The 27940-nt window shown below is 45.9% G+C and overlaps 1 protein-coding gene and 2 pseudogenes across 3 annotated transcripts in view; 1 reads left to right on the forward strand and 2 right to left on the reverse strand.

The window, feature by feature from the left end:
• LOC147465954 (arginine biosynthesis protein ArgJ family) overlaps window positions 1-26424 on the reverse strand; it is a 50185-nt gene extending 23761 nt beyond the window's left edge. Inside the window, exons 1-7 of one of the 3 annotated variants that reach the window (XM_086522932.1) lie at window positions 26144-26424; window positions 25943-26047; window positions 15945-15987; window positions 15692-15765; window positions 15459-15503; window positions 15330-15380; window positions 15158-15226 (exon numbers count right to left, since the gene is read on the reverse strand). In XM_086522932.1, the coding sequence (XP_086379058.1) occupies window positions 15158-15226; window positions 15330-15380; window positions 15459-15503; window positions 15692-15765; window positions 15945-15987; window positions 25943-26047; window positions 26144-26248 (492 nt within the window). In that variant the 5' untranslated portion in view covers window positions 26249-26424. Of the gene's footprint in view, window positions 1-15157; window positions 15227-15329; window positions 15381-15458; window positions 15504-15691; window positions 15766-15848; window positions 15988-25942; window positions 26048-26143 lie in introns of all 3 variants that reach the window. The other 2 variants (XM_086522917.1, XM_086522925.1) reach the window with 2 other exon arrangements.
• On the reverse strand, window positions 6656-11635 carry LOC147465955 (uncharacterized; annotated as a pseudogene).
• Window positions 20790-23742, forward strand: LOC147465956 (uncharacterized; annotated as a pseudogene).
• Window positions 26425-27940: the final 1516 nt, after the last annotated feature.

The raw sequence follows: 27940 nt of genomic DNA on the forward strand, positions 1-27940 counted from the left end.
CAGCCGAGAGACCCTCCTGCTGCCAATGAGGTGCTGCAACAGGACAAGCCTCTCTTTGCGTTGCCATTATGTGACGTCCTAGCCGAACAGTGTACTGAAAGAATGGGACACCTGGATGATATGCTGAGGAGAAGGGGTCCCTCCAAACCACTCTCCAAGGTCCCACTGCACCCGTGCCAATGGACAGCTCTCCCAAGCCCACAGTCTCCAGTGTCCAATCGCAAGAGCTGCTGGGTCAGGATCAATGATACAAGTCCTACCACAGATGCCCACCACTCGGATCCTCTGAAAACAGCACTATGCCACCTGTGGGGCCTCTACTGCAACTCGACGTAAGCGTCCCCCACCTTGTAGCTCGAAAAACAAGGAGGGTACCATCTCTGAGCAAGCTCTAAGGATGAGAACCTCCGGTCGCGTGAAGGCCCCCATCCATTTGGGCACTGCTGACTCGAGAGGTGTGAGCCACTCAGCAGGTAGTGCCTCTGAGATGTCCTGACACATGCTCTGCACCCCTCTCATGCCCTGTAGCTGGATGCCCTGAAGCTCCTCTAACAAGCTTGAAAACTGAAGCCAATCACCTAAAGCGCGTGATGGACCCTCTCCCATGGGACCCCAAGAAACATGAGGCCTACTACCAACCAAGTGGCCTCTCTGAGTGCTAACCATGGGGTTCCAAACAAGGGGCTGTCTCAGGCGCTCCTCCGTGCAAGTAGGTTGTCGCTCCTCCAAGCCTCTCCGTAGCTGCTCCCAAGATCGGAGCAGACTCACAACGAAGCGATCCTCCAGTCTCCTGCTCAAGCCAACTCTAAGCATCTCTGTGAAATCCAGCTGGCCGAAGGTCACCACGGGCCTCCAGCGTGAGACACTCTAGCACTAAGCCGTTGCAACAAGAACTCCTTCCAGGGCTCCTCTCCTGGAAGGAGTCCTCTGACGATGAACTTCCCCAAAAGGGCTCTGCTCTGCTGTGTTGGGTCTATGATCCCCAACCCTCCCTGAGAACAAGGAAGGATTATGACCTGCCATGCCACTTTGGCCCGGGCTATCTGAGTGTCACGCCTTGACCAAAGTAAGTTCTTGATCAGCCTCTCCACCTGGTTGATGCAAGAACTCGAAAAGATCCAACAAGAAGTGATGTACCACATAGTAGCCAACAACACCTGGTTGGCCACTACAACTCTATCTGCCAGAGAAAGTCGTGTGGAGATCCAATGTAACATCTTCCTCCTGATGGCCAGGAGGAGGGGAGCAATCTGCTGCTCGGGAGACAAGTCCAAGCCAACCTGAAAACCCGAGTAACGAACTGCAGTCCCTGGGGGTATCCACCTGAAACCCTCACCTAGCATCCAATCAAGCGTAGGAGTACTACCAACCGAGAAAGCCACAGTCTTTCTCAAGTTGATCAGTGCGCCTGATGCACAACAAAAGGTCTCAAGAGCCTGCTCACACCTGTGTAGGTTGGCCTCCTCGCCATGTAAGTACAGGGCTGAGTCGTCTGCAAACTCAGCGTCCAGTAGCTCATCTCCCTGAATAGGGAGCGCTAAGCCTCGTAAACCAACCTGCTGTGAAACCAAAAACCTGCTCATTGCCTCAGCATAGAATAGAAAGAGGAAGGGGGCAAGCGGGCAGCCCTGTCTGACCGAACGTGTGAGTATGAAACGATCACCTCTACCTCCTGACAAAAGTACCTGATTGGTGTGTCTGTCTATATAGAGCTGACACACCTCAGATCCAAGCATCTGAGAAGCCCATCCTGCGTAGAGTGCCCTCCAAAAGTCCCAATCAACTCTATTATAGGCCTTCTCAAAATCGAGAAGAAGTATCACCAAATCCTCACCATGGAGCCGCACGAGGGCAGAAGCCTCCCAAAAAGTAAAGATGTTGTCAAGGATACTACGCTCCTTGACAAAACCTGTCTGTGTCCCATGTATAACGCTCCCTAGAAGTGGCCGAATCCTCCAACTTAAAGCCTTGGCAAGAATTTTGTAGGATGAGTTGAGGATGGTGATGGGTCACCACTGTCGAATCTCATCCAAGGAGCCATCCTCCTTGGGAATGAGGAAATCATGCCCTCACTCATGCTGTCAAGCATCTCTCCTGTGTGCAAGATGTGCTGAAAAAAGAGCTACAAAGATCTGAGCCAAGCAAGTCCCAGTACTCCAGGAAGAAGCTGGGAGTCAAACCATCCTCACCTGGACAGCTACCACAGGGGAGTGCTCTGAGAGCCTCATGTAACTCCTCTAGCTGAAGAGGTAGCTCAAGCCTCTGGTGCATCTCCTCAGTCACAAGACAAGGCATCTGTGCACTGCCCACACCTGCTCTTTGCATGCCTCCTAGTGCTCTGAGTCCTGACTAGGGCTCTGCAGACAATAGATCTCGGTAAAAGTCAATAGCAACTGCACGCATATCCTCTGGCTCTAAAGCGATTGACCCGTCGAGCCTCCTCAACTGACTGACCTTGGCATGCGTATACCGGGGTCCCATTGCCTCAAAGAAAGCGCCTGTCACTCTATCACCTACCTGGGTCCACTAAGATGTCTGTCTATGGAAAGAAAACTCATGGCGCCTCTCCTCTGTGTTGACGAGCTCCAGTGGAGATGTCTGTCTATGGAAAGAAAACTCATGGCGCCTCTCCTCTGTGCTGATGACCTCCTGGCGAGCCTGCTGCAACTGCTCCTCCAACCAAGGACTGTCTGGATGTTGCTCTTGCATCCTCTGCACGGAAGCAACGCCCCGTCGGAGACACTGCTCCACCTCTCTCATTACAGCCAGGCGAGCCAAAGACTCCTGAAGGAAGAGACGACTAAGCTGAGCAAGTCCAGAGGCCACTCTGTCAGCAGGAGAATCCTATAAGTCTAAGCTCTCTATCCAAAGAGCCTCCACTCGCTCTCTGAGCACAAAGTCCAGCAAGACCCTCTCAGGGATGCATAGCATCGTGCTCCCCCTCCTCTGCCTATCAGTCACTGTGAGGATCACCGGTGCATGGTCCGAAAACGAAGTCCCAGCCAAAATGCCAACAGTCCCATCCAAGTCACAGAAGTGATAACTAGTGTAGAAGCGATCTATCCGAGATAGATTCACTCCTCCCACTCGGCTGTCCGAACGAGAGAAGGCTAGGCTGTTAGGTGGCCTCACAAAGCTAGAATGCTGCCACACATCTGAAACCCGCAGTCATACATAACCTCTCCCAAGCTGCCAACTCATCTCCATGCACAGTAGTATGGCTACCTCCAACCCTGTCAGCTGGGTCATCCAACATATTGAAGTCTCCCCCAATGCACCATTGCTCTGCCTGCGACAGAGACTCTGCAATGTGAGCCCAAAACTCTACACATGCACACGCCACATTGGGCGCGTAGATGTTCAGGAAGCCCACCAGGCAACCCTGAACCTGCATAGTAATCCACTGAGCCCTGCTTGGCACAATAATCCCCCTGCCCACAATGGCCTGCTGCAAAGAGTCCGCAATGGTCATACATACCCCACCCTGGATGCCTCCAGGTCCAAAAGCAACTGACCAAAAAGTCTCATAGCGACCACGCAAAATTTGACCACATCGTTGAATGCGGCTCTCACAAAGATGATGCTTCTGTAGCATAAGTGTCAATCTCACCACCCACAAGGCATCTCTGCAGCTCCTGACGTAGCCGACCCCTCTGACGTTGAAACTGGGGCCCTCCTAATCCCTGCACATTCCATGAGATGATCCTCATGGAGTCGGTGAGAAAACAGATGCTGCCACAACAGCCAACCTCGCTATCTTTGAGGCCGGTTTGGATGGGGAGTAATCCGCATCTGAACGAGATCTAGACAAGCGCGCAAGAAGTGACTGTCCCGCCCCTGCCCAAGCCGAGCGTGCAGCCCGAAGGGCTACATCCTCTGTCCAAGAATCCTCATGCACAAAAACATAACATGGACGCCACTGAGTGTCAGCAAACAAATGCACCACAATGTGCCTGCAACCCGCTGCATCTAGACGTGTCACGCTGAACTTGGCAAGAGGCCAAAGTGTCTACACCAGATCTGTCACTGCTAAGTCCCCTGTGTGGTGTGAGAACTCGATAGCCTGGGTCTGGAGCCAGTCAAGGATTGTGTGCTAGGTCCACTCTGTGACAACCCTACCACACAACAAAAAGAAGAAACTCATCGTTGTGTCCAAGGCCTCACTTGCTCTAGCTGCAAGAAAGAGGACATGGACTCGAAAGCTTGCCTCCTCCAAGTCAGGAGAGGAGTCACCCAAAAACCGAGTGAAGCTGTAGTCAAAGAAGACCAACGTCTGCGAATGTCGAAGCTGGTCAGACCTCTAGGGACCGCTGCAAAGAGAGAAGTGAGCACCAAAAAAGGTGGCCTCAGGTGGGGCTGTCCCTCTCGAGCCAAACGGCTCGTAGCGAAAGCACTACCACAGAACGCCTCGCGACAGAAACGTGTCCAGTACCCTACGTCTAAGGGGGAATCGCGGAAGGGTTGGGAGACGAGGCTGTGGACCCCATCGGGGAGAGAGGAGGAGCGGGAGGCGAAGGAGAAGGGGGGGGGGGGGGGGGGGGGCGGCGGCAACGGCTGGGGGAGGAGGAGGCGGTGGTGGAGGAACAGAAGTGGACGGGGTCTTCACAGGCAGGTCCTGCTGAAGGGGGTCAAAACGGTTCCCAGTCGGAACCCAGTGTTGTTGAGCTGCAGTAGGTCGGCCACCAAGAGGAGCAGTGGGGCAAGCTCTTCCCTGACGGCGGCAGTCAGGCACCTGCTGCCAACCATTAGCTGGCTGGTCACTGGTCTCTATCGATGTACCAGCCTGTGCATCCTGTGTATTTGGCTCCTTGGCATGCTCAGCCTTGGAAGGCTGCGGATGCGCTGTGGATCGAGGTCTCCTGCGAGGAGAGGCCTTTGCCATATGGACCATCTGCCTGCAAACGAAACACTAGTTCGGGAGATCCGAATACTCCACACTCTGTTTGATCCATCCCCAAAACCGTGATGCCAGCGTCGGAAGTAAGCTCAAGCTGCTCTGATGCCGAGTGGGGTCACCAAAATCACCTTGGTCGTCATATCTGCAGACTCGAACTCGACCTCGTATTACCCTCTCCCCAAGGATCTGGACATCGGTGATCTTGCCCACATCGGAGAGAAGACGGGCCTGTAGTAAATCTCGAACCTCGCCCCGACTAGGCCGAGTGCCAATAATCTTACAAATAACCGAAGTGGCTTGCAAGCGCTCCAGTTCAGCCATCAAGCTCGCTTGCTCTTCTGGCGAAAGAGCAAGTCGCAGGGTCGGCTCCGCGGTGTCTGGCGAGGGGGATTTAGTGGAGTCCCTCTAAGGTGGAGCAGAATCCGCCATTCTGTGTTTGCTGCCGAGTCAAAGAAGGCGAAAATAACGCCAAGCTCCCAGAAGGCTGCAGGGGCAGACTCCTGCGAGCTTAATAGAGAGGATGGGGAAGGGAGCGAAAATTTGCGGGAAACGCAAGGAGCGGACGGGCGGGCGGACGGGCGGAGACAAGCTGAATGCAGACTGGGGTAGGCGCGGGCTGGGTGGCCTGGGCGTTGGCTGGCTGCACGTTGGCTAGCTGCGCAGAATCACATGTCAAAATGTATGACCGTGCATAAGCTGCAAGAGTCCTACTATGCTTAATCCAAATATCAGTGTCAAGGCTCAAAACATAGCAAGTTGAAGTGACAAGTCGTGACTCATAATTTTCAAAATCCAAATCACATAATTTCATAAATCACGATTCACTCGCAATTGGATACATAAATCACTGCTAACACAAAAAGATAGGGTCCAGACTCCATAATAATAGATGATAAATGAGTCAATGACAATACTAAACTGTCATCTATGATCAAATCAAAATGTAAGTACTAAGTAGCAATGAGCATGCTCAAGAATTTGACTCCTCTGCGTCATCCTCCGCCTCATCCTGTGCCTCATCCTCTTCACTCTCCTCAGTGGAAGAAGAGGAGGAGGACTCTTCCGAGTGCTCGGTGAAGCTCCAACTGCAGTAGTGCCACCAACTCGAGCTCTTCCCCTTCGCCGCCTCTGTCCCCTCGTATCATGAACTGGAGCAATAGCCTCTTCATAGAGTAAGGCATACAAATCGTGCTCGTGCTGTGGGATATCTGGAATGTCACGCACCTTCTCAATGTCAATTTTATGGACATTGACTTGTGTAGGCTCAGGGGAATTAGAAAGCTTCTCAAGCAGCTATAGGTTGCAATTACAAAACACCAATCTCTCAAGCTGTAAGGTTGTGAGCTTATTTCTCTTCTTTGTATGAAAGAGAGCCCAAGTACTCCAATTCCTCTCACAAGGACCAACAACACAATCTTCTAAGAGAACTCTAATGGCAAGGCCAAACAACATATCACAATAAAGAGGAAAGAGTTTTAAACTTGGTTTTGCACAGAAATTCAAAATTTGCAAAGCGTAGGGCTAGAGCCTAGAATGTACTGTGACATTGGAGTAGTATTTACCAAAGTAGGTGCACAATTCCCATACTTCTCCCACCACGAGACTGATTGAAGTTGTGTCTCTCTAAGCTTTGCAGTGGCTCAACCAAAATGGCTGGTTTCGTTTCGAAAGGCCAGCAAATCAATTTCTATCCTGCTTGCCATTGTTACATCACCACATGTGTACTTTGCCACATACTCTTGAAGTCCATTGTCTAGCTCTTCTTCCCCAAATTGTTCTTCACTACGCCATAAAGGATGTAACAAATGCGCCACAGCATGGATTGGTTTATGAAACCAATTCCATCGTGATTCCCACACCTCCCGCAACTCACCAACCTTGTTAATATTGAGCAACATGGACATATGACATAAAGAAAGGGGCAAAAGAAATTCAGCCATTTATGACATGAGATTTGAAGTAGTTACAAAGAATATAAACTTACTTCTCCTCTGCCAAGTATGCATTTCTGTTGAGAGCTTCCCCAATTTTGTCCATGTACTCATAGAATAGGCCTAATGTGCTCCCCTCCATGTCGGTGATGCGCAAAACTGTGTGGATAGGAGTCAGGGATTTTACTAGTGCCTCTGCCTCCAACCACCAAGTTTCATTGAAAACATTGAGTCGAAACTCTGTGAACCGTGGCTTTCTAATTTGATCCCAAGCAAACCATTCATCACATCTAATCATGCTATGAGATTTGGCCGCACTCTAATGAGACGCTCAAGCACAATCAACATATAAGCAAATCTGGTGGAGGAGGGCTTCAAAATCTCAAGGGTACTATTGGCCCGAAACATGCTGAGTGCTTTAGGCCTCTTAGTCATGACCATCTTCTTAGCAGTAGCAAAGAGCTCATGTATCCAAGGTATCTTGCCAATATCCTCAATGAGCAAGTCCAATGAATGAGAAGCACGAGGTGTCCACACAATGGTAGGAAATGCAGCCTCCAACAAGTGTCCCATAGACACACAATTACTGCCATTGTCAGTCACTACTTGCACAACGTTCTCTTTTCCAATTGCATTGATGACCTTTTCAATTTCTGCAAAAATGTAAGCACCTGTGATAATGACACTTGCACCGGAAGCATCTATGGCCTTCCAAAACATAGTTCCCTTGCATGAAGAAATCAAGACATTGTAGACACTTCTCTTCCGCACATCTGACCATCCATCACAAAGTATAGTGCATCCATACTTCTTCCATGTTTCCTTGAGGAAGTCAAGCTATGTGTCCACGCATATCTTCTCCTGTTTAAGCTCCCGTGTGCGCAAGGTCTCGGAGGAAGGACGCTCCCACTTACATCCTATGCGACTCACTACCCTCATTGTCTTCTTCCATTGCTTTGTTCTGGTCACATCGAAGGGAATAGCACACCTTATGAACAAACGTGTCACCTCAAGAGTAGCTAGCCTCATAGCTTGCTTTTGAAGGCCATCTTCAATGCTTGCAACTTGGAGAGACGGTGACCCCTTTCTCCCTGCTTGAACATTTGGCAAAGGAGTCCTTTTTGCACAAGAAGTCAATGACACACCTGCACTTCTGTTGTGAACTCCAATCTACTCCTTTTAGAGCTCACCTAGCTTGCTTCTCCTGCTCTCTGACTTGTTTGAGTCACTTCTTCAATGTTGACCAACTCCAAGCGTTTTGCTTTCCATACTTCAAAGCCAGCTTTAACATCAACCGGGACATTTGCACAAGGTGCCATATCCTTGCCAAGGACTTGTCCAAGATGGTCTTTCACACAAGTTACACTCCCTGTCTTCTCAATCCCACAAAAGTTGCATCTCCATTTTTTTTAGCCCCCCCCTCCTTCGTAGCTGGCCAATTTGGTGACATATCTCCAATACAGGTCTGTCATGGTGTTTGTGAAGCCCTTGCAAGATAGGCACATGATGAATATGCTCAGCCCACACATGCATCTCTCTCTCTCTCTCTCTCTCTCTCTCTCTCTCTCTCTCTCTCTCTCTCTCTCTCTCTCTCTCTCTCTCTCAAACTCACCACGTGCACGTCCGTGTCCGCGACGCACGCGTAGAAAAGGGGCTTGAGGGTTCACCTGTAGGCGGGTGCAGTCTGCAAAACTGTGCGCGCGGCTGAAAACAGAGCAAAGGCAAGTTCACTGTCACGTAAATGCTCGTTGCCCGATTTTTTCACACGAAACGGTGTTTGGGGTGGTCGAAACGAAAACGCCATTTCTTGACCGTTTTGGACCGGAAGAAATGGCGTTTCGCCATGTGAAAATTGGCCAAAGGGTATTTTGGGAAAAAAACGAACAACGAGCATTTACATGACAACGAACTTGGCTCTGCTTTGTTTTCGACTGCATGCACAGTTTTGCAGACTGCACTCGCATACACGTGAGCCCTCAAGCCCCTTTCCTACGCGCACGTATACGCTCGCCGCGCACGCGGTGTGTGTGTGTGTGTGTGTGTGTGTGTGTGTGTGTGTGTGTGTGTGAGAGAGAGAGAGAGAGAGAGAGAGAGAGAGATCCTGGCTTGTACTCTAACTGATCCTTAGACGCTTTGTTGAGACATCTGGCAAGCACATGCCCTTGTTCCCCACATCCATAACATTTACCCTCTTTGTAGTATTTGACGCGCTGCTTTGCTGACAATTGAGGGCCTGAATGTCACATGACACATCCAACCCTATGTGTCCGTGGACAAGCTACAGCATGATCAGGATTCAGTTCAGTCAAGTCAATCTAGATTTAGAAGTGATCAAGCACTTTTGTGAGTCTATTCGTAGACCGTGCATGCCCAGTCACTTAGTGTAGATGCATATCCTCTAGTTGCACACAGTATGATCATAAGCATTCCCATCAAAATCCTTCAGAGGAATTTTCCAGTGCATTTAGCCTATTTTCCCTATTTTTGACATTTTTCACTTATTATTTTGACGTGACTTTTGTTGGAAAGTAGGTAGGGCAATTTTGCTAAGTTTGTATATAAGCAAACTAGAGCTAGCACTATTGGGCAGAAGAGGCAACAGGAGCCAAGCTCAGCAGGTAACTTCTTAGCAAGACCAAGCCTTGGTGGTTCCCTCCAAGCAGCAGATCCCCCCCATTGCCTAGCGTTTTCAACAAGAACCATCGCCAGCCATCCTCAACATTGGCGTTTTTGCATCAACAGGTCCTTGCCAGAAGAACACAGCAGATAGCGTTTTTGCATCAGCATCCTCGCCAGCAGAAAACCTCAACCTAACGTTTTTGGGAACTTCAGCCTCTAGCGTTTTTGGTCCCAATTTCAGCCCTTGCAGATTCAGCATGCAGTGATTTTCAGCAATAAAGAAGTAGCAGATTCAGCCCGGAAAGACCATCAGTTTTCAGCCCTTAAGAACCTCAGTTTTCAGCCATAAGACTTGCAGATTTTCAGCGTCAAAGACCCACAGAAAACAGTCCCAGAATCAGTGTTTTCGGACTAGTCGCGGATTTCAACCCATAGCGTTTTTGGACAACAGTAGAAAGATTGCAGATTTCAGCCCTAGTGTCGGTCTCGTCATCCCTGTCGTCATCGCCGACATAGCCTAGACTTGCATCAGTCTCATGCATACCATTTGTACCAATTTGTGCAATCATAAGTAGACCACTCTCGCCGACGAGAGTGGGGCCTTTCGGAGGAGGGTTTTCAACATCTCTGGTGTCGTATCTCTCTTCTCTCTCTATCTCTCAGTCTCATACACTTGCATGCACAGTGTCCACTCACTTTGTTCGTGATCATAGCACTTTCCATTAAGAACCGAAGGCTCTCCCTTCCATAAGAACTAAAAGGAACCTTGAGCACAGTTCGGAGCACTCATCTTGAGCAAAGCGCAAACATTCATTCTGCTGCACCTAACACTGAAGGCTTCTTTTTTTGTTGCTTTCCCTTCCTTCTATTATCGTGTCTGGTCCCGAACTGCTACAAGCGTGTCTGTAGGGTACGTAAGAGTCGTCCCCGTGCATTGCAAACCCTTGTTTGGCATGTCGTATTAGTCACTGCATGGACTCGGACTTTTGCAGCAGACAATAATCTCGTAACTCTTTAGGTAGCCCACAACAAAATCGCTCTATCTGTTGTTTGAAAGTGATTTTCTTAAAAGAAGAGGCCGGTAGAAAAGTATCCCAAAATGATAGTAGACATCCAATGTATCCTCCTTGGTCATCCGCAGATGATTCCAAGTTATGATTACATCTCATTCCTATTCCTGAGTGAGCCATGAAGAAGTAAACCGCGCTTGAATTGAAGCCACTTCGATGGTGCTTCCCTCCATAGAAGTAGGGTAGACCATCAAGTTTGTGTGTTTCCCTTAGGAGGACTCTCTCCGTACCTTAGAATCCTTTGCGTAGCGCCCTCTAGTGTAAGCCATGTCAAATTGTTGGATGAAAGTGAGGGTCTTGTAGGTATCCTTGGTGCCAGAAAACGTATCGAACTTGTTATTTTAATGCCTGCCTAACTTCCTTGAAATCCTTGGGCTTCTTGGCCTTATCCTCGAGGTAATCGTACTTGTTGGCTTTGTAAGGTATTTCTCTTTGTTGCAAACATCGGCTGATCAAAATCCGAGGTCTCGCAAGAGGAAGAGTCCTCATCCGAACCGTAAAGTACTTCCAAGATCTTCTACGGGATCTGCTCCTCTTGCCTTTGCTATGTCTTTGAGTTGTTCTCCTCTTCCTGCTCTTTCTATCCTCGTCACCAGAATCACAGGAAGAAGAACTCTTCGAACTATCAGAAGAGGATGAGGATGAACTAGAAACAGGAAATACCCTCGAATCGCATACGTTTCTTTGTCTTTCACGCATTCTATAGTCTGTTGCTCAACTTTGTTTCCATGGCTGCCTCTTCGTCTTCATCATTCTATTGCTTCATCAAATTCATCCTCTAAGTATACCCTCTAAGTCAGGGTTGCTAGTGTAGTCGTCTTCGTCAAGGCTGATTTCAAAGGTGAATGGATGGCGGTACACTATCAACGTACTAGACCACATATATCAAGCACTAGCACAAAGACGACAGTCTCAAACCTGAGTAGTACCCAGTCATCTTCCTTCAGCTGCAAGTCACGTCGATGCTTGTTTGTTGCCTTCTTACACCGTGCTTGAGACTTCTCTAAAGCCTCACGTACCTTGGCAAAAGCAGCGTCCATATCCGGTGTATACTGGTCGTCTTCAAAAATCTTATCCTTGGTGCTCACAATGAGTGGAATCTTCCTGACAGCCTCCATAATCTTAAATGTGTCTTTTGCGTAGACGTATGAATTGTGTTACTATACGCAAACTCCACCAAGGGCAAATACTTCTCCCATTGAGTCTTTTGATTAGAGATGTAGTGCTTTAACAAGTCCAAGACCATTGAATTGGCTATTTCTGACAGCCCATCTATTTGTGGATGAAACGAGGACGAGAATTTAAGCATTGTGTCCTATATTCTCGTAGATTGCCCTTTAAAACAAACTCTTGAAACGGGGATCTCTATCTAAAACTATGGATTCAGGCATACCATGTAATCTGAAAATCTGTAAGACAAACAACTTAGCCAAATGGTTGGCTTTAACTGTCTTCTTTACAGGAATAAAGTGGGCTTGTTTACTGAATCAATCAATGGCTGTCCTAATACCCTTATGCTCACTCGGGTCTTGGGAATATTAAAAATGAAGTCCATCGCTATACTCTCCCAAGGTGGGCTAGGAATAGGTAAAGCTTGTAGGAGTCCAAGTGCCTTATGCTGATCAAACTTGACCTTTTGATACATCAAACAACTGCGAACAAAGTTGTCCACATCCCTTTTGAGCCTTGGCCTATAGAAATACTTCTTCACACCTGTCAAGGTGGTGTCAATGCCGCGATGCCCCGCAAAAGGTGGACAATGGCACTCTATCAAAACCTTGTTCCTCAACCCCTGAGTAACACACAACATTGTCTTCCACACTAAACATCCTTCCTTTAGAGCACAGCCTGCAACTGTCTCTCCACTCTGTGTCACAAAGTGATGACGTGGCATGACCTAAAGGCCATATTGTAGACACAGAGGGGTCAAAGCCCTAGTGAAATAATTAGAAGAAGGTTTTACCAAACTTACAAGGCTTGCCGAGTGGCTCATTTTTAAAGTTCAGTTTCCACCAACTTAAGGACCCTGTCCAACGGGGCCTAGGGACACTAGACATTAAGACAAAGCAGGACCACTCACACACTCACCCAAAGCTTGCGCAAAACGTGCTGACGTGGCAAGCTGTACGGACGCCCACGATTTTCATTGATGGACGTAGCATGCTGTACAGACGGTCATGTTTTACGTTGATGACGTGGTAGTTGTATGGATTTTCATAAATCATATGCCGGTTGCTTTTGGGCGAGACAATAGCAGCTACGGTACGGGACGAGATGTTTTATACGCGGTGTACAATACGCGTACTAGACATATTTTTAGATATGATACTTTAATAAGGACAAATGAAGCGGTTCATGGACCTCCTCAATGACTCTTCAATATTTAACCATAAAATACATAAACAAGCACCATAAGCTCTAAAACACAATTGATCAACTAGTAAAAGACATATGTTTTGAGCAAAAAAACGTTAGAATAGAAAATGTTATGAAACGTATTGTACGTTCAATACGGGACATCATGTATTCTAAATAAAATACGCGTATTTTAGTTGCTATGCCGCAAGACACTTTTGGGCTTGTAGCTTTTCATGTACTGCTCTTGGACAAAGTGCCTTTACAAGAATTGCCAGGGCCTCTTATATGGAAGATTAGCTTGGGAGCACCGTGGAGAGAAGAGGACCCTCGGACATTGTACTTTGTAAAGCATAATAATAAAGAAATACGGAGAAGGGGCTGTGGCCAGTCTCCCTGGGTGCGGAACTTGGCTATGCGGTGTCGTCTCTCTCTTAGTTTTGATACTTAGAGTCAGTGTCTACTAAACTAGTTTTTGTCCTATGTCTGTTTTGCAGGCATAATCGAGGGCGATTACAATTCTTTCAAGAGGGGGGTATGTCACAAAGTGATGACACGGCATGGCCTAAAGGGCACATGCCGGACAGAAGGGTGCCTACAAAAGGACAGAAGAAGTTTTAACTTTTACCAACTTGCAGATCATTGCCGAGTGGTCCAAAAGGGGTTACGGTTAAAAACCTAACCCATCCCAACTTATGGAACTTGGCCAAGGGGCCTAAAGCCCTAAAAATAAAGCAAGAAACCTAATTTACGTAAAAAGTGCTAACGTGAAGGGCATAGATGTCTCAACAACCTCCATAAAACCCACCAAATCTAGCAGCAAACCCGAGTTGTTCCAACTCCTCAGATAAAGTTTGCTTAGTCACCAATTTGTGACACTGTGTGTGTGTGTGTGTGTGTGTGTGTGTGTGTGTGTGTGTGTGTGTGTGTGTGTGTGTGTAAATGTATACATACACACTCTCTTGCACAGATGCACATAAGTGTGCGGCTATGTGTTTGTATACATCCATAATCAGATGAACACCAAAAAGCCCAGATTCACTTTTAAAAAGAAGTACAAATTATAGACTCACGACCACAAGATAGTACAACCATCAGCTTCATCATGCTTAGTATTGACTAAATCCAACATTCCCACTAGTGCTATCAATGCCGAATAGTGGATGTAAAGCTAGGTATCAATATTGCTCCCATATACACACAAACACGTGTCATGATCATACTTACAAAGGTATGCGTACTGAGTTCCTGTCATGGCGATAAAGATGCAAGACAAACTCAGCCATTATGAAGCCCAGCACAAAACAAGCAGTAAAAAGGATGACTAAATGTGTGTATGTACACACACAAAAATACCCCCCGCACGTGTGTGTTGTGCATATGTACTAACACACACAAGCATACATACATATGCACAAACACACACATATACATACATGTACACACATAATGCACGTGCGTGCTCTCATGTTGTGGCGTAGACATAATGTGAGATGCAAGTTTTAACTCACTCTTTTAACTTTTGAAGTATGGGAGCAAACGCTACAATGTACATAGTGTTATACAAATGAAAGTGGTCGCTATAGTTGCTGACATGTACAACCTTACTAAGGAGACATGGCCCTAAGCATGGCTCTGTTGGTGTTTTCCCACTCTCGATAACACTTTTTATGCTTTTAAAATGTACATATGTTAAGTGCATCATGGTGGCGCGCTTGTCTCACCTAGAAAGTTTGATGCGAGTAATCACTATCCAAAAATAGCAACTTGTAAGCAATAGAGATCATTACAAGTAACAAAATGTCTAGCGTAAGAATTAAGCTCAAGGGAGTTTTTCCATGGATTCAGGGAATATTCCCTGCTGCTTGGCATTTTTATGCTCAAGTTTGGGTTAAATACATCCAGAAAAGGAAAGCCCATTTTGGGTCAAATATAACTCAAAGTCAACATCAGTCACGATCTCCTGATTGTAAGCAAGGGGGTGCTTGCTTGTGGCTGAATATTAGCACTTTCATCCTCTTACTCATTTTGTCAGTTAGGAGACTTGATACTTGATTGCCATCTGACTATGTCAATAAATTACAGAGAAAAGAGGGGGTTTGGGGGGGATAGTTTATGGAGAGCAGTTTCCAGCTCAAGTATATGTTTAGCTAATCTTCAAAATTCTGTCCCACTAATAAATGAGTAGTAAATCATTCTCCCCTATGTTGTACAACTCTTAGACGGCTTACTTTCACTGCACAGTCACAAATTATATTGAACAGGGCTCAAGGAGTAGCACTTGCCTTCTTAATTCTATGTCCAATCACCCCAGTAGATTCAATGAGCACAGATTCAAGGGGTACTCCAAGAATCTATAAAGGACCTTGCAAAGATAACTGTAGTCTGTCAAGCTTTGACTGACCTCATTCCATAACATAGCAACATCAATAACTTTTGCTCAATGACGACAATTACCTTTGCCAGAGCCCCTGCACAATCCAGTGTGTCTTGATATCCAGCGTCACCCTGGATATTAAACAAACTTACTTTTCTAAGAAAATTGTGAGAACAAAAGAAAAATATGGGTGAAGCAGAAAAACACACCGTGGCTGCATTTGCTTGTCCCGCATTGATGAGCACTGCACGAGCCTGGATGCAAAAATAAAAAACTGAGTCACTGAACTCGACCTTAAAGAATTCTGAAAAACACGACAGTGAGTGTCCTACATAAAAGAGTACTATTTGGGCAAGTGTCCTGCAACAGAATAGCAAAAGTCTTTAACAACTAGCTTATCAGCTAATCATTCAAACAAAAGATCCAGTCAGCACTGGCTCACCGTATGTGACTTTTCTAAAATCTTTTTGCAAAACAAAACAGGCGCTGCTGCCATCAAATTAGTTGTGAATGTTCCTGCGCATAACAACAAGCATAGACATCATGACAAGACTCTAGTATCCCCAAGAAAAGAAGCAACTATAGCTAAATTGCACAACCAAAAAAAACTACACCAGCAACAACTGCATCGCGGTCACAAACCACCAATGCAAGGTCAGGTTTTTCACTGGAGGCTCGTAACCCTGCATACATGCCTGAAGCTTTAAACCCCTTCGCTGCTGTTACTCCTCCAGGGATCTATAAAACAATCAATCTCTCTCTCTCTCTCTCTCTCTCTCTCTCTCTCTCTCTCTCTCTCTCTCTCTCTCTCTCTCTCTCTCTCTCTCTCTCTCTCTCTCTCTCTCTCGGGGGTGTGTGTGGGTGTGGGTGTGGGTGTGTGTGCGTGTGCTAATAAAAAGAGGAAATTGGTATAACCTTTCTATCACCCAAGTGTGGTAGATTGGTTATACCATTTCCCTCTTCAATAACAGGTCTTTGAGTTCAACTCTCCTCGTCGACTAGATCTTTAAGGTCTCTTGGGATAGTTTCCTACGACGTTAAAACTCTCTTCTTCTGAAGTGTGTGTGTGTGTGTGTGTGTGTGCGCCCACGCTAATAAAAAGAGGAAATTGGTATAACCTTTCAAGTTTCTATCACCCAAGTGTGGTAGATTGGTTATACCATTTCCCTCTTGAATAACAGGTCTTGAGTTCAACTCTCCTCGTCGGCTAGATCTTTAAGGTCTCCTGAGATAGTTTCCTACGACATTAAAGCTCTCTTCTTCTTCTTCTTCTTCTTCTTCTTCTCTCTCTCTCTCTCTCTCTCTCTCTCTCTCTCTCTCTCTCTCTCTCTCTCTCTCTCTCTCTCTCTCTCTCTCATGCAATACCAAGATCAAAGGTGCTTAGGCCTGTACCTACTGGAACTACATCGGCACAGGGATAATCTAATGAGAAGACAAAGAGCACTACAACCTCAGAGGCAGATCACAGATTTCTTCGGATCGAGAGAAGCAGGAATGGAAGGAGAAGCAAGAGGTCAGCAGCGAGCACAAAGGAGTACCCACATTCATACCAAAGGCACCCTCATTGACAGGGCGATTGAGCTTAGGAAATCGAGACGACCACGACCGAGATGCAGAAGCACACTTCACCGGAGGAGACTACAACAAAGGATTAGAAGCATTCTAGTCAGACACCCAGAATGCTCCTAAGAAGTTTATCTAATACTTTGTATTTAGTTTTTCGCATTTATTTTCACACTCTCACACTTTTCAGACATTGTACCAGATTCACCACTTTTGTATCAGTTTGGTCTCATAGGTCACTCTGGCCTTTTGAAGACGTTAATATAACATTTCATTTCATCTCTCTCTCTCTCTCTCTCTCTCTCTCTCTCTCTCTCTCTCTCTCTCTCTCTCTCTCTCTCTCTCTCTCTCTCTCTCTCTCTCTCTCACACCACACCGCAGTGGATCAGGAGATCGGCACCGACCTTCACGTATGGTCAAGAGATTGTGGAGTATACAGATGCATACACTTACCTTGGGATAGTCTTCACTGGGCCGAGGTTTTCTTTGGGGAGAGCAGCAAAGACTAGACTGACCAGAGCTTATGCGGCCTTGGGAGGCTTGGAGAGGATGTGTTCGCAGGTTCAGTTCCAGGAACCTCGGACAAAGTTATGGCTCTTTGATACTTTAGTAGCCTCAGCTATGATGTATGGGGTACAGGTATGGGGACCTTCTGTAGGCCAGGATGGTTGGAGACGTATGGAGAGGCCCTTGGTATCTATGATCTCCCGATTGATTAGAGCCAAGGCCTCCGTACCTCACGCGATCATTCGAGCAGAGCTAGCTGCCCCCCCCATGGAGATTGAGGCGCTTACCAGATCAGTGTCCTTTGTGCACAGCCTATGGGATACTACTAGAGACAGATATGCTAGATTGGCCCTTGAGTCTTCCAGACAGTTAGCTCTACAGGGGGACACTTCATGCTGGTATGCACAGATGACTTCATGGTTTCAGACGCATGGCTTCACCATGGACAGGTTGCCCCCTTTCCAGTATTCTCTTCAGGCACCCTCGCTGTCTCTTACACGGGTGGAGATCACTAGACTCATTCGTCAGGACCTGATCCAGCTCGACACCAGGAGGACATGGATAGAGCCGCCTCAGGAGTTGAGCACGAAGATGGCTTTCTATAGAGAGCATCTTCTCCACCTCACAGGAGATGGGTTTGTGATTCGACCCAGCTACATGGACACACATATGTCTCATGGTTTGCGTTGTGCCATTGGTCAGATACGCACATCCTCACATCAGCTCGAGATTGAGACCGGTAGATTCAGAGGGATACCAGCAGACAGCAGGATATGCCGATTATGCCAGAGAGAGCCAGAGACAGAGTTGCACTACATATGTCATTGCATAGTGTTCTATGAGATACGGGGGCGTTTCCACTGCTTATTCAGAGAGGGTTTTGGTCCTCTATCTAGGGTCATGAGTTATGAGGATCAGAGATGTCTTGGACTATATCTACTTGAGTTACACAGGTATAGAGACACTTTACTGGGGAGAGCTAGAGAGAGGCAGTCCCAGAGACACATTACAGATTTCTTTTCACTAGATATGGGACAGCCAGAGGAGCAGCCACCACTGCAGAGCTCGTCCCACACTCATTCGACCACTACTGGCACTCTCATCGACCGAGCATTGGAGCTACAGAGATACAGACGACCGCGACTGAGGAGAGGAGCTACACAGCATCGACGGAGACTACAACAGAAGATTCGAGCCATACTCTCTCGACATCCAGAGTGCAGATGAGGATGGATCCTCACCATTTCTTCCATCTTTGTTTCACACACTGTTACATCCAGTTTACCGGGTACCTATTGTATCAGCTGCTACACCCACGTAGTTTTAGATTGTAGTAGTAGTAGTAGTATTTTGTTCCACTTCTAGTTCTTTTGTACCCAGACATGGTATTAGATTCACTATTTTGTAACTGATTGGTCTCATAGGTCATTTTGGCCTTTTGAAGACGTTAATATAACATTTCATTTCATTTCATTTCTCTCTCACCAGGGAAATGGGCAGTCTATCGAGGAGGTAAAGCCATTATCCAGGAGTTTCGAACTCCCAAACCAGCTCCCTCCTCACCTTCCCCTCCATAGATTTTGTTTATCTTATCTTTGCTTGCCCCTCGTTGGACCCTCAGTCCTTGACTGAGATATATCTCACAAGCCCCCCGCTTTGTAATGTCTTGTTTTCAGTCCCATAGGTCATATCTGACCTCCGTGGACTCTCTCTCTCTCTCTCTCTCTCTCTCTCTCTCTCTCTCTCTCTCTCTCTCTCTCTCTCTCTCTCTCTCTCTCTGCCTGCAAAAAAGTGGGGCTTGGTTCCCTTTTGTATTACGTAATCAAAATTACAAGCTCGAAGGCATTACATGAGCCCGTAGGCATACATATATAATGGATCTAATAAGAAAAAAAACCCTAAGTTATTCAATGATTACAAACCATAGTGGAAAAAGCCTGACACTTGGAGGATTCACAATGCATTTCATGTGAGTCTCTTAAAACCTTTTAAAGGTGATGTCCCTAATGATGGGGAGCCTGATGAGCAACCCGAAGTGGAAGAAAGCGAGGAGATCCTTGTTCCTGAACAAATTTTGGCACATAAGGATACGAAGAATAAAGGTAAAGTCCGAAGGCGGTTCTTGGTTAAGTTCAAGAACTATCCTGCATTGGATGCGAAGTGGATGGAGGAGGAGGACCTACTCCTCAGATTGTGAAACTTTACCTCGAGGCTTTTGGTTTAGCATAGTCTACTCCAAATGGAACCCAGAATTCAGCTTGGCAGGAGATCTGGTGCAGTGGAATGCACAAGAGAGGAGTCGCTCCGCTCCTTTGTCAACAGATGCCTCGATTTTGATACTAGAGTCACTGATGTCTCTTTGAGCTTCAAGGATACTGAGAGCTGACAGTATTCTGATGTATGATTTTATGAAAAATGGAATTCGTGAATATGAAACTAACTTCTTTTTAAGTGCAAGAACTGATAGACGTAATGACTGCAGCATTTTGGTCTACTTGATCTCGAATAGGGGTTAGTCAATCGAACATCGACGAGGTCCCGACTGGATCCAGATGCGATTGCTAGCTACATTGCCAATACATCATGGTCTAAGATCCGAATGAATGTTGAATGTCATGTGATGTCCTGTGATGTCGAGTGATGTCCTGTGATGTGACTGTCGATTGGTATATGTGCTAGATGTGTGTTCCTAGTACGTAGGTACTAACAGTCAGTGTCTGCTAAGACGGTTTATGGCCTCTGTCTGTTTTGCAGGCGTAATCGAGGGCGAATACAATTCTTTCAAGAGGGGGGTATGTCACAAGTGATGATGTGGCTGCCCGAGAGCAAAAACCCTAACCCTAATCTGTTGAAACTCTAACCCTAATTTTCAAAAACCCTAACCTATTGAAACCCTAAATTCAAAAAACCGTAATTTTTGCCAAAAACTCTAATCTACAAAAACCCTAATTCTGGAAACCCTAACCCTAAAAACCTGCAAACCCTTATTTCAGAGATGCTGACGTGGCAGGACAGCAAAATTTGCGACGCATATTGCGGAACTGCCGTACAGTTGCTTTTGCGTGGAGATTCTTTTATGGCAGCTTTTGGCTACGATGGGATTGCTTTATTTTATTAAAGTTGAGAATTGCTTCATTATTAAAAAGCCCAAAAAAGAGAGAGCAAGGTGGAAAGGTACGTAGTGTATGGTACGGTTTAGGTACGTACGGAACGTACTTCCTCACTGAACCAACCTTTAGGTACGTACCATTTGTAAAAAAAGAAAATTACACTAAATTTAAGTTCACAGACCTTTCAAAAGAGAGTCTTTTGTAACCCTGGTCGATTAAAAAAGCCTAAGGCTCTCTCCCCTTCACCCTACTATCCCAATCTGAAAGCGCCCCTAGCGCGAGTGGTCTGTGGAGAAAACGCCCAAAAAAAAAACCAAAAACAAAAAAAAAAAACTTGTCGTACTGTACCGTACCGTACGGATGTACCGTACGGAATCGTTAGGTACATATGTACGGATTCCACCGAGAGAGAGAGAGAGAGAGAGAGAGCGACTTTTTGATTTTAAGCTTTTGAGGCTCTGCTTTTGGGCATCCCTTGTAAACAAAAAAATAAGTGGTTTGGGCTCCCACTCTGGAGAGCATCTGGACGCAGAGTCTGAGAGTGAGACCCAACCACTCTTGTACTTTGAACTCAGATTAATACAAAAAGAAATACCGAAAGGGGCACCAATCTTTGGGGCCAATATCTCTAGGCATGGAACTCCGCCGGGCCTGTGTAAATCTATTGTGAACTGTGAACTGTTTTGAAGTGGTTATTTGGTGTTGTCGTAGTCGATTCTCGACTTGGAGTGTCCAAGTCTGTTACAGTTAGTGGTTTGCACCAGTAGATCCACAGCGTGTTTGCAGCAGGACCCATTTTCAGCCCTAACGTTTTTGGTTAGCAGATCAACCTCAGCGTTTTTGCAGATCTTCGCGACGGAATCAGCCATAGACTCAACGTTTTCAGTTTTCAGAAGTCAGTTTCCGCAATAGAACCCCTGAACCTCGCAGATCTCACCTTCCCGCAGTAGATCCTCGCCGCACGATTACATTCCGCGAAGTTTGCAGTTTCAGCCCGGAAAAGGCAGATTTCAGCATCTGCGTTTTCAGAGCGTCGTCGTCGTACCGTCGTCATCAACATCGTCACCGACATAGAGTCAAAATTCAGCATATAAAGATTTGCAGATTTCAGCCCTTAGCATTTTCAGATTTCAGCCCGTCTCGTCGTCGCTCTCATTGTCGTCGATAGCGTCCGCAAGTCCAAGCATTGTAGAGATTTGTGCAATCATCAGTAGACCGCTCTCGCCACAGAGAGTGGGGCCTTCGTAGGAGGGTTTGACAACATTCTGGTGTCGTATTCTTCTCTCTCTATCTCTCAGTCTCAGCAACTTCTTTCACAGTGTTCACCACTTTGTTTGTGTCCATTGCACTCTCTCACTAAAGGAGCGGAAGGCTCTCCCTTCCGTAAGTAAAAGGAACCCTTGACCACAGTTCGGAGCACTTATCTTGAGCAAAGTTCAACATTCACTTCCGCTCCACCTTATACAGGAGCTTAAAAAGGAGAAGATATGCGTGGACACACAGCTTGACTTCCTCAAGGAAACATGGAAGAAGTATGGGTGCACTATACTTTGTGATGGATGGTCAGATGTGCGGAAGAGAAGTGTCTACAATGTCTTGATTTCTTCATGCAAGGGAACTATGTTTTAGAAGGCCATAGATGCTTCACGTGCAGGTGTCACTATCTCAGGTGCTTACATTTTTGCAGAAATTGAAAAGGTCATCAATGCAATTGGAAAAGAGAATGGTGTGCAAGTAGTGACTGACAATGGCAGTAATTGTGTGTCTATGGGACACTTGTTGGAGGCTGCAGTTCCTACCATTGTGTGGACACCTCGTGCTTCTCATTCATTGGACTTGCTCATTGAGGATATTGGCAAGATACCTTGGATACATGAGCTTTTTGCTATTGCTAAGAAGATGGTCAAGTTTGTGACTAAGAGGCCACTCAGCATGTTTCGGGCCAACAATACTCTTGAGATTTTGAAGTCCTCTTCCACTAGATTTGCTTATATGCTGATTGTGCTTGAGCGTCTCATTAGAGTGCGGCCAAATCTCATACGCATGATTAGCTGTGATGAATGGCTTGCTTGGAATCAAATTAGAAAGCCACGGTTCACAGAGTTTCTACGCAATGTTTTCAATGAAACTTGGTGGTTGGAGGCAGAGGCACTAGTAAAATCCCTCAATCCTATCTACACAGTTTTGCGCATCACCGACATGGAGGGGAGCACATTAGGCCTACTCTATGAGTACATGGACAAAATTGGGGAAGCTCTCAACAGAAATGCATACTTGGCAGAGGAGAAGTAAGTTTATATTCTTTGTAACTACTTCAAATCTCATGTCATAAATGGCTGAATTTCTTTTGCCCCTTTCTTTATGTCATATGTCCATGTTATTCAATGTTAACAAGGTTGGTGAGTTGCGGAGGTGTGGGAATCATGATGGAATTGGTTTCATAAACCAATCCATGCTGTGGCACATTTGTTACATCCTTTATGGAGTAGTGAAGAACAATTAGGGAAAGAAGAGCTAGACAATGGACTTCAAGAGTATGTGGCAAAGTACACATGTGGTGATGTAACAATGGCAAGCAGGATAGAAATTGATTTGCTGGCCTTTCGAAATGAAACCAGCCATTTTGGTCGAGCCACTGCAAAGCTTAGAGAGACACAACTTCAATTAGTCTCATGGTGGGAGAAGTATGGGAATTGTGCACCTACTTTGGTAAATACTACTCCCATGTTACAGTACATTCTAGGCTCTAGCCCTACGCTTTGCAAATTCTGAATTTCTGTGCAAAACCAAGTTTAAAACTCTTTCCTCTTTATTGTGATATGTTGTTTGCAGAAACACCTTGCCATTAGAGTCCTCTCACAAGATTGTGTTGTTGGTCTTTGTGAGAGGAATTGGAGTACTTGGGCTCTCTTTCATACAAAGAAGAGAAATAAGCTCACAACCTTACAGCTTGAGAAGCTTTGTAATTCCCCTGAGCCTACAGTTTTGTAATTGCAACCTATAGCTGCTTGAGAAGCTTTCTAATTCCCCTGAGCCTACACAAGTCAATGTCGATAAAATTGACATTGAGAAGGTGCGTGACATTCCAGATATCCCACAGCACAAGCGCAATTTGTATGCCTTACTCTATGAAGAGGCCATTGCTCCAGTTCATGATACGAGGGGACAGAGGCGGCGAAGGGGAAGAGCTCGAGTTGGTGGCACTACTGCAGTTGGAGCTTCACCGAGCGCGGAAGAGTCCTCCTCCTCTTCTTCCAGTGAGGAGAGTGAAGAGGATGAGGCACAGGATGAGGCAGAGGAGTCAAATTCTTGAGCATGCTCATTGCTACTTAATACTTACATTTTTATTTGATCATAGATGACAGTTTAGTATTGTCATTGACTCATTTATCATCTATTATTATGGAGTCTGGACCCTATCTTTTTGAGTTAACACTGATTTATGCATCCAATTGCCAGTGAATCATGATTTATGAAATTATGTGATTTGAATTTTGGAAATTACTAGTCACGACTCGTCACTTCAACTTGCTATGTTTTGAACCTTGACATTGATATTTGGATTAAGCATAGTATGACTTGCAGCTTATGCACGGTCATACATTTTGACATGTGAGTCTGTGACATGTCTTGGAAGTTATAAGTTGTCGGTTGTAATTTGTAGGTTTGATGTTTCTTATTAGGATTTAGGACTTGTGACTTGTCCTCTTTAACTTTCTGAGTATACCCATGGTCTCTCTAGGCTCTTGGCCTACTTGTTTTATGAAATTCATTGTTTTTAAATTGGAAAAAAAGAGTGCAGTTTCTCAACCGTTTCTACCTCGGACGAAACTCCGAAACGTCGGTTTTTCCGTTTCTGTTTCTGTTTCGGGTGGTGACTATGGGCTTGCCTTGAATGCCTTTTGGGCATCCTTTGGTTGCCTTTGGCATACTTTTAGGCCTTGGCACTAGCACATACTCACTCTCTCGCACAAATATGGGCTCTTCCTCCCACATCAATAATCAAACATGCTCTCTCTCTCTCTCTCTCTCTCTCTCTCTCTCTCTCTCTCTCTCTCTCTCTCTCTCTCTCTCTCTCTCTCTCTCTCTCTCTCTCTCTCTCTCTCTCATGCATGATGCCCTCCCTCTTGCTACGTTGATTGTAAAACCTAATAAGAGAACTCTCCCAAGCTCTCCATTTCTCCGTCCATTGCTCTCTCTCAAGCTCTCAATTCCAAACTTGAAGCTCTCAAGGCTCAAGCTCTCCATAATCCCCTTGGCTCTATGCTTCATTCTTTTTTGTAGCCTCTTTTTTGGATGCTGATTCCCCTAGGGCCCCTTTCTGTCACCTAAGCTTCCCCTTTTTTGTATAATACTTCATCTATGAAGTATAAGAAGTATAATAATGCATTGTATCTTTCTTTTCAAACTCTAATCATGCTTCTTCTACAGTGTAAACTATAATTGAATAATTAATCTCTTTCTCTACATAGTTCTAGACATGTTTCCATTTGTGTATATCAAACATATGAATAGAAAAGTAGCTTAAAATCACATGATTTATTTTTGATCACATGTAACGTCGAGGAACGCTAAAAAGAAATTAGTGCTCCAGTGCCGCACCAAAACGCACATAAAAACGCGGTACACAAAGGTACGTAACCACCTAGCTCCAAGGTAATCCCTAACCAAATGCTTCATCTCATGACATTTAAGGCACTGGTTCAGTTAGCCCGTAATCACGATCCTCAACACATGTAACAACCCTTTCCACTCAAAACTGATGGTATCTAAAAACTCGATGGAAGGGGTGGTCCTATGAATGGCACAGATGTTTGGGTATGTAGTGAATACATAAATGGTATGCCAAAAATAGAACCCATTGCCTCACCGTGTCTGACAACCAAACTGTGCAAGTAGCTCTGGCCAAGTAATTTTTGCAAGATACTTCCGGACCTGGAGGCTGGCATCTGTCCTCAGAAGTAGTTAATTTGAAATCCTCATACCACGGATGCAAAAAAATCAATATGTCCCCGAAAGCGAGAGGAGTACGGCTAACAGTCTCGAAGTACAGCTAACTGCCTTAGAGGCAAGCTCCAACAATGAGAAAACAACGTTGAAAGTTCCTCTTCCCAGTAAGATGACGTCCACCTCTGTGCCTTCATCTGAAGCAGCTGGACTACACTTGAGCCATGCCCAAATGTTGACCCGGGCGTAAGAACATCCAACCAATCAGCCAACAACACATCTGAGATTTGCAAACCCCAAACCCGCACCACACCAAAAACTGCACAGTCCTCAAAGTGTGAATGTATGATTGTGTGTGGACGTGCACACCAGATGAAAGGTTAGAGAGGAATGGAGTGGAGCTAAGGTTACACAAGGGAAAGTGGGCAGGTGGAGGCCTCCGGCCAGGGGTTTTTTTTTTTTTTTTTTTTTTTTTTTTGGGGGGGGGGGGGGGGGGGTTGAGTTTGCGCAATCTCTCTCTCTCTCTCTCTCTCTCTCTCTCTCTCTCTCTGGAAACAGCAAAATACCTCTTTCCAAGGGCCCTCTGGGAGGAAGATGGGTGCGGCAGGGATGTGAGCCACAGAGGGAGTAGGGCCTACTACAACTGCTCGGATAGTCCTCGCATATCCATGCTGAGGGCAGCCGCCAACATGCAAGCCGAATGGAAGAAACAATCAGTCACTTGTTGCAAATCTGCAAGACCAGCAGTCTGAGGAGTATGCACTTACATGAGGTAGCTGACGTAGGGATGAGCGGAAGCAGGAAAGCCGAGAGACGCCCGTGCGACTTCTCCAAAGAACTGAGTCCAAAGGAGCATTCCGATGGGCGAGCATGATGTTTCACTGCTGCTCGTGCAAATCTCTCTTCCCCGCGCAGGCGCACTGTGAGGAATTTGAAGTTACTACCAACTTTCTCTCAAATCAAAATAGAGTGAGGGAGCGTTGAAGTGACGGCATGACACGCCACGAATACCACATAAGAGCCAGGTCGCACTCAGGGGCTGTGGGGCCAGTGGGGAGAGTGGAGACTCCCACTCCGAGCCTGAGAGAGTGGATTCTCCACATTTGCTATCTCCTACAATGAAGGCAAGGAAGTCTAATGCAGATGGCAGCGCGACGAGCACCTTAAAAAAAAAAGAGCGGGGGGAGAGGGGGGGGGGGGGGGGGGGGGGCTAAGCTATTTTTTTGGTCCACAACAAACCATCGGGATTGTCGCCATCTCCAACCAATGAGGCAGTGATCTCCAGTTCCACTTTTCAGTATGTTTTTCGTAAGCTTTGCGAAGAGTGTGTGGGTGCGACCAGCTTTTTGTTAATTTGTTGTTAACCCTGCTGATGTTGGGACGACTCAGCTCTAAAGTAAGGGGGCCAATATAGTGGCGGCCGCGTTATAAAGCCCTATAATGATAACCATTGGGAAGAAGCAAGTTGTGTCCCATAGGGCTCACTATGCAACAGAGGCCTAGTAAAGGGGGTAATTGAATTTGGCCTGTTAATTTGGAGACAGCACAAAGTTGGCCTTTTATTTCAACAGTTGCATATGGGCGGTGATGCACATGGGCTAGCCCAATACAGCAGAATTTCCCACTGTAGAGCTGGATAACGCCATCGTCAGGCCGTCCACCGATACTTGCATCTAATTTCTTCTTTAAAGCTTCTCCAAAGTTTAACCTAAATCGTTGTTGTTGACAACCCATACAAGTAACCATCCACAACGAGCGCTAGTTAAATGTGGCACGTGATCATGATTTGGCTAAGAAACAGGCCAGTGGTGTCACTGGTAATTAATGTCAAGATTGAAGCAAAATAGAAACGATTGATGAATATTGGAGTCATGGTTGAGTGCCAAGATATTGGCGCCATCTTTTTCCACCTGAAGATTGCAAAAGGAATGGGCTTTGAGAGGTTGTTGTAAGTATGTAGGTGATGAAGACACCCAAGTGCCACAAACGTAGGAGATGAAGTCCTCAAACTTAAAAGTGTTGCAGTATGCACATGATGAAGATGCCCACGTAGGTGATGGTCTTGACTCCTCACTATCGCACAAAGGAGTAATAGCTCATCAACAACTATAGTTAAGAGCTCATGTTCACATTGCTTGTACAAAATATGGGCTACTATGTGCGCATATGATAAAGGACGCTAGCTACTATAGTTCATCAACAACTATAGTTAAGAGCTCATGTTCACATTGCTTGTACAAAATATGGGCTACTATGTGCGCATATGATAAAGGACGCTAGCTACTAGCTTTTGCAACAATATCGGCATGTGATTAACAATGGCAATCAACAAGAAAAAGTAGAAGTTCTCCATCTATTGTCGCTAAGCCTGTTGTTTATTGTTGTTGTTTATATGTGATAACTTTAACACTAGAATGGTAACCTAACAGGACATAAAAGTGTCCTTTCAGGGTTTTGGGAAAAAATTCCAAAACCATAGTAGATCCACTCATTATGAAAAATCATTTCATGAGCTTATAATTCAATAACTACTACATATGGAAAAAATGAGAAACTTGTAATTT

The sequence above is a fragment of the Adiantum capillus-veneris genome, chromosome 1, assembly GCF_014529385.1.
Source record: "Adiantum capillus-veneris isolate H3 chromosome 1, ASM1452938v2, whole genome shotgun sequence".
NCBI lineage: Eukaryota > Viridiplantae > Streptophyta > Polypodiopsida > Polypodiales > Pteridaceae > Adiantum > Adiantum capillus-veneris.